Source organism: Plasmodium malariae (assembly GCF_900090045.1).
Source record: "Plasmodium malariae genome assembly, chromosome: 14".
Classification (NCBI taxonomy): Eukaryota; Apicomplexa; class Aconoidasida; order Haemosporida; family Plasmodiidae; genus Plasmodium; species Plasmodium malariae.
In genome coordinates, this window is record NC_041788.1 from 130,011 (window position 1) to 138,366 (window position 8,356).

Sequence of the window (8,356 nt, forward strand, 5' to 3'; positions counted from 1 at the left end):
TTATTTTTTAACGATTACAAATTCTTAATATACTTAATAATAAATCATTACACTTATTTAATTAAAACATCTACAAAAATATATGGAAATTTTTTTTAACAGACTCAGTTAAAACCTATGTAACCAAAAATAACATAAATGTAGATATGTATTGTTTAAAGAAAAGTAATTTTTTTTTTAATTTCATTTTATTTCAAAAAATAAGTTTTATCAATATAAAATAATTAGTAATTTTCAATATATACTACATATATTTTTATGCTTCTATAATATAATATTAACTATTTACATAATATATTATTAGACATAAGTAAATGAGGAAATATAAATAAAAAACACAGATTATTATATAAAAGTAGAAAAAATATATACTTTTTTTATTACCCCTAATGATAATTTATCTTTTTCTATAGATATGAATGTATATAAAATTTTAAAAATATCGAAAAAAAAAATTATTTATGCATATTATTTGTTAATATTTGATTACATTTAATTCATTAATTTAAACTTATAATATTGTAAAAGTTATAAAATATATATGGTATATTTATAAATTTAACATATATTTTATATTTAATTAATTTTTTGGATATAAAATTAACTTTACAATTAAGATAAATAATAAAATGTTAAATAGTAGTCATTTTCATTTAATTGTGTACATTTAGAAATAATAAGTTATTGAACTATTATAAGTACCTGAAAATTAATAAAGATATTATATTGTAAATTTATATTTTATTTTTTATATCAAAAAAATATAAAATAATAATCCGTTGTAAGGAAATTTACAATGTTAATTTTTTACAGTTTATTTATCATAAAACTTATTTTATATAATGAATATTATGTTAGCTTTTATAATATATATATAATACTACAATTAAACAAAGTACATCTTCATCGTTTCAATAAAAATAAATCAAGACATATTTTTTTTTATATTAATTGTAATCAAATATTTTTCAAATCATGTCAACAAATATTCATTTAAAACTAAAGAAAAATGAAAACATATAAAAAAGTATTTTTATAGTCAAAATATAAATTAACACAAGCAATAAATAAAATTATATAAATTGTCCCACTTAATATTAATTATAACACACAAAGACATATTTTTCATACAAATATATTCAATAATTCAAAATATTCAATTTGGATATAACGATACCTTAAATTACAAACTAAAACATATTATATATTAGAATTCACAAAACAAATAAGATTTTTTTTTACTGGTGTGTATCCTTAAGAACAGGTATATGTATTTACACTTATAATCTTTATTCAACTGTGAGTATTCATATTATGAATACAATTCAAGATATTACAGTTAACTGTTCATATTGAATATTTCATTATGCAAAGAAAAATATTAATTATTATTCATTTATCTTTTTCTGAACTTAATTTTTTCATATTTTTTAACTTTTTTATGATAATAATAAACCGCGGATATAAGTATGATACCTAATATGAATAAAGGCACAAAATATATTAGAAATCCCAAAAAATATCGAACACAGTAGTTAATATTTTTACCGCTTCCCTTTACCAAAACTTTTGTGAACCAATTTAAAGGAGGTCTGTTCAGAATGTCATATAAATATACTAAGGCCGGAGAAGCAGAATTTTTATATAATGTTGAAAGATTTGTAATATGCTTAAGATATGAAATTTTACTTAGATCATCAAGACCTACGACAGGTGAAAAGAGAAGTATCACTTTATACAAAACATATGTAAGCCCATATCCACAAAATTTATCTAATATAAATGATATTGCTAACACCAAAAATAGTAATAAAGGTAAAGCAAGTCGTAATCCGCATTTTTTAAGTATTATTTTTTTATAAATTTTATCACTAATTGTCCTGTTGTTTTTAAGAAAATCTGCATAATCAAGTTCTTTGAATATTTTTTTTTCTAAAAGGGAATATTTTTTTGTTTCAAATATACAAGATTTGCTTTTTTTATCTTTTCTATGACTTCTTGCACTAGTTGATAAAGTTCTATTTGAATGTTTTTTTTTTCTTTCAGCATATTTTTCTTTACTAGTTATATCAATTTTATTGTTCACTCCATTCGGTAACTGTTCATTTATACATGTAATACTTGAATGATTATACTGTTTATAATTTGCCAGTGAACGATAATTTCTTGTATATAATTCTCTATGGTGATTGTAGTTAATATCAAAAAGATTGTTAAATGCCATCTAAAAAAGATAATATAAATAATTATTATGTATGCGATTAAATATTATCATTCTAAAAAACAGTATTAAAAAAAACACAACACAAAAAGTATAAATAATACAAATTTCCTGAAGTAATATTAATATACCATATATATGTAAAAATGGCATATCCAAAATAAAAGGCTAAATGTAAAAATTTTAATAAATAACAGTGACATAATTTGTTGTTCCATAATATATATCTCTTATATGGTACAATATACTGAAAAAGTATATAATTAATAATAATATAATATACTCTTAATAATAAGGGGCACTATTATTATTTATTTAACTTCTTTTTTTATTATATTTTCATAAAACAAAATTAAAAGTATGCACCTATAAATTCTTTTACGACAGAGATAAATAAAAGTAACCTTAAAAATGTATACAAAAATTATTATATTAATATTATTTATAAAAGTGTCACTTTATATAATATAATATTAAATGAATTCGGTAATAAATATTCAAAATATGAAAATTATTTATTCAAAATAGTGAATTAATTAAATTATCATTATTTTAATTTTCTAAATAAAATGATATATATATATGATTTCATAATATTTCCATGTAGGATATATATATACAATATAGAATGTAGAGAATATAGAAAATAGATAATTCTCTACATTATGTGAAGTATTACTCATTGAATTGATTTTTCCTTATTAATTATTATAACAGTATAATAATAAAGAAAAATAAGAATAAGTTATACAAATTTATTTTATTTTCTTTGTCCTCATGTCACTAGTTACCCCATAAATATATTCTTTATTATATGATTTATAATATATTTATAACATCAAATTTTTAGCGTATGACTTAATAAGTATATATTTAAAAGGTATATAAAAGCTTATCATTTACTTCTTAAAAATAATTGTTGAAGGTTATTGTATCTAACTAGATATAATTTATACTATTTTATATAAAAGAATAGTCTGTATGTTTATCTACTTTTTTTATATTACTTTTTATTTTTGTAATGTTATATATATATTTATAAGAAATACAGAAAAAAAGAAATAAATATTTATAGTCATTTTGTACAAAGTATATAACATAATAATGTTATAGAAAATATACTTTAGTTATTTAATTCGATAATAAAATGAATATTTTTTTTTGTAAATATATATTTCATATATATATAAATAATTTTTAAAAACAGCTTTTAACTCCAAAAATTACATAAGATAAAAACTAATCTGAGAAAAGTTTAATCCCGTCATTTATAAATAATAATTCAATAATTTTTAAATAGATGATGTCCCATTAATAATTCATACATTAATGTAGAATTATGATTTTATTTATTAATAATATCATACTTGAAATATATAAAAAATCTACTGAAAAAAACTTTACATCAAACAAGATATGCAATCTGTATTTCACATAATATTTTTATATAAATATGACGTGTTATATTTATTTCTAAATAAAAAATATATTTAAACACAAAAAATAATATGGTTTTGTTTTATCTATATGAAAAAAACGTAATTTATGTAAATTAAAATTAATGTATAAAGAATTATTTTAAAAGTTCATAAAAATTATCACTTAAAACTATAAAAATTAAAAATAAATAATTTTTAAAAATATAAATTCATTAGATTAGTGAAGTTATATTATCTGTAATCCTACATTTTAAATTAAACGATCACATATTTATCGTAATGTAAATCTACTTGATACATATTGTATATATAATTTTTGCTTATTAAGCATATATTTATATTGTCAATATTGAGAAATATCAATTTCACATTTATATGTTGAGAAAAATATATATTTATATGAAATGCACAAAAGTATTAAATTACACCAAAATAATTAATTATTATAACAATGCTAAGGTAAAAACACGCAAACTGTTAAAAATATTTAATATATTTTTCTTTACTTTTGTGCAGTAATATATATTTGTTTATTATCTAGGGCGCATAAAAAAAAAGTTTAAATTATACAACTGTTGTTTTATCTGAGATTATAATTTCATTAAGCATAAAGCGAACTTTCATTGGATTCATGAAAAATATTATTTCTGAAAGCAATATATGAAATGTATATAGGATATAATTTCATTTCCTCATACTGCAACTGCTTATTTAAAAAATTTTACGAATACATAAATAAACACTAAAATACATAATAAAGAAATGAAATACAATACAGTTATGGTTATCTCACTAGATTATAATAATCGTCTTTGTAATTCATTCTCTAATAGACAATAAATTTTTTAATGGAATAAGATAAAAAAAAAAATAACAAAAACATTATATATTAATGTATTCATATAGAGTAAATAATAAAGAGATATTCATACACGCTTAATATTTTGTACTTTGAGCATAATTTATATATTTCCGAAAATATATATAATAAAATCATCTATATCATAAATTTCCAAAAAAAAAATATATATATTTATCACTGCAAATTCCCTATATATAGAAGATTCTCATTTCTTGACTAATTTTCTTGCTGAAGCAGTTGAATTATCTATAACCTTACACTAACCTTTTCCACCATATGCTTATTTAATATTATCGATTTCATTATCGGAATCATTTTATCTAATTCCATATAATATATACTTAATCGTGTATTAAGCGTTACATTCTTATTTTCTGACAATGAAAAACCATTTGTTGCATATAATGTTCTATCATTACTGTTTTAATTATCTAAAGATTTATCTGAAGTACATAATAATGAAAAAATAATATTTTCATTATTTATTATATGATGAATCTACTTATAATGGAAATTTTCATATAAGTACATTTAATATCAGTTATCAAAAAATATAAGGCAAGTTTTCAGCGATATGTCATCGTTATACCGTATGGTATATATTAGAACATCTCCAAATAAGAAATATAATTATAATAGTTTTTACTAAAATAAAAAAATACATTTTTTCTTTCATATTATAACTGTTTATCCACTAGATAGTAATGAAAAGGTATATTTATTTTCATAGTTATTATATTTTTTAAAAAAGCAAAAAACTTCATAAATAAAATACATGTATAGTGTATATTAAAGCAAATATAATTTTAAATATATTTTTGTAAATATTTCCAAGAAAGTTATTATGAAAAAGGTAACATAAATAAATAACTTTCTGTAAATGTAATATTATTCATAAATTCTCAAAAAATATATATATATATATTAATACTCTAACAGAACAAGTATAAGTGTTTATTATAAGTAATTTTCATAATAACATTAAAATAAAATGGATTTTTTAGTTCATAAGGATTCTATTTTACAACTAAAATAAAAAAAATATATGAGGTGAGAATAAATACATTAGCTTATACTAGTAATATAGTCATTAATTTGTTGTTTAGCAACTTAAGAATGAGCTTACTTCTTTATATAGTATATGCTTTTAAAACATTATATTATAATAGAAAAACACAAATTATTCTATAGCATACAATAGTATTAATAGGAATGAAAGAGAAAAAAAAAATAAAAAAAAGACAAATTTATTATATGGCACATGTTACTCTATAATATATTTTATAAACCTACTACACGTACAGCATTTATAATGTAATAATATAGAAATTACATTCTAAGGTTTAAATAAAGTACAAACTTTTATTTCAAAATACTATCCCATTTAACATTTTAATATATTTTTACCATTGTGTTATAAACGATATACTATAATTTTTATATAATTTAAAAGAATACATTTTTTTTACCATTACTGAGGTGAAATATATTACATTTAAAAATAAAGCAATTTATATTTTTTTATTATTTTATTTTTTAGAAAAAAAAATTATAAATTTATATGTTCTATAGAAATAATAATATTAAAAAAGAAGAAGAATTTAATAAAATAATATTTTAGTAAATATATTACTTAAGAAAAAAAATTCTAATAAAAAATCACTGCAAATAATATAATTTACAACAAAAAATAACTTTGTTTAGAAATGCAAAAATATAATATATAAAAAAACAAATAATAAAATTTTGGAGAATATTTAATGCCTACTTTATATTTTAACATTTTTATGGATCAGATAAAAACTTATATATTTTTCATTGATTTACATATAAATATTACTGAGAACCATATTTTAAATTACATATATAAACTTAAAATAAATTAGATATTTTATGAAAAGTATCTATAAAAAAGGAATAGTTATATTCAATAGTTTTTGTTTAATAGCGTAAATGTAAATAATTATAAAGCACAATTTATTATTTTGATAGTATAATTATAAATTGATCAGAATATTTGCAAGTAAATTACATCTATACAAAAAATACATATTTAAAAAAAAATATAATAATGCTTTATATTTATAATAGGCTATATAACACATATTACATTATAATATTGCGCCCAAATAAGAAAATAATCTTCGTTATTTCAGTTTTTCATATATATGCAGTATATATATAGATATATATATATATAAAAAGATTCATTCTCCAATATCTTTAAACGATTCATTAATTTAGATGCCCGCTTGTCAAAATTTACAAATTTGTGGTAATATAAAAATATAGAAGTAATTATCTTAATAATTAAAACTATCTAATAATAATAATATAGTATGACATAAATTACATGAATTTATAAGCTCCATTTTTATAATTCCTTTCTAAATATTTGTGTAACTAATACAGTTAATAATATTTAGGAACATAATTTTTGCCTAAATTATTTTATATATGTTGGAACTATTAAAAATTTCCAGATCAATTAAAATTAAATAATTGCATATATTCAGAAAAATGAATGAACATTCAATAAACAATTTTCATTTTTTTTGAAATACTTTAGTTCCTGAATGAACAAATACTATATGAGAGAGTAGAAGTATTAAATATATATATATATGTTTCATATATTCATATTTATTAATTCATATATACATAAATTAATCTATGCATACTTTTTAAATTATTTTATATATAATGTCAATTTTAAATATAATTTCTCATAAATATAACATTTGTTATATTATTTTAACTTTCTTTTAATTTAGCATGTACTTAATGTTATAATAAGGCATATGATTTTTTTTGTTTTAATATCTTGTTCAAAAAATAATATGTGCTATACATATTTTTAGGGAAAATATTATTTTCTAATTATTTCATTACGTAATATTTTTAAAATAATACATATTATACAAATATTAAATCTTATCTACAATTCTAATATTACTATGACCTCTATTGATGTATGTCCACATAAACGTTTATATATTAAAATATTCAATAACATTAAAACCATTATGAGTTTTATGCATGTGTGTTTCATTTTACTCTAGAAATATACAGATATTTATTTTTTCTAATAATGTTGTTAAAAACTGATCTAATACATTTTCATTACAAATAAGATAACATATATATATATATATATATATATAATGTAATTCTTATAAAAAAAAAAAATTAACGTATAATTTTTCCTTTTTTTTTGTTACAATTGAATTCATTCATTACATTCAAACTTGCATACATAATTTCCTTATGCATATTTCTTATTACTACACGTGTATCTTATCTTAGATACTTGTTTATTATTGTGAAAATAATGAACATATCCATCAAAATATAAGTACATTTTATGTATATGTACACTTAGTTACATGTATGAAATGTTTACTATCATATTACGATGGATTAATAGATTTTGGCTTTTTAGTTATAACTGTGCTCCTTATAAATTTGTATTTTTTATATCGTTCTTTTTGTATTCACCATGTTTACAATGAATGCATTAATTGATCTCCATATAAAGATATTTAATAGAGGTAATCAGATGTACGATAACATTTCTAATGTAATATAAAATGGGCTACAGTTAAACGAATTTCCTTTTCAATAATTAATTTAACCAGCTCACAGTTCAAGTTAGTTATAATATATGTGTTTTCTTATCCCTTTTCTTTATTAACGTCCTTAAGGGAAGTAACTCTTTTAGCGAATTCATGCATTGCCTTTATATTTTCTTATTATTTATCTTAATTTTATCATTCGTTCCATTCTCTTTTAAGTGCATGTACTTATTCCAAATTTTTCACATATATAAAGAAT

General features: G+C 18.5%; 1 protein-coding gene across 1 annotated transcript; it reads right to left on the reverse strand.

Annotated features, from left to right (window-relative positions):
* Positions 1-1,396: 1,396 nt before the first annotated feature.
* PmUG01_14012300 (fam-l protein) lies at positions 1,397-2,439 on the reverse strand (the record flags this gene model as incomplete). Its single annotated transcript, XM_029007670.1, has 2 exons — positions 1,397-2,224; positions 2,353-2,439. The coding sequence occupies 2 exons, from the start codon at positions 2,437-2,439 to the stop codon at positions 1,397-1,399; spliced, it is 915 nt and encodes a 304-aa protein (XP_028864036.1).
* Between the last annotated feature and the right edge of the window lie 5,917 nt (positions 2,440-8,356).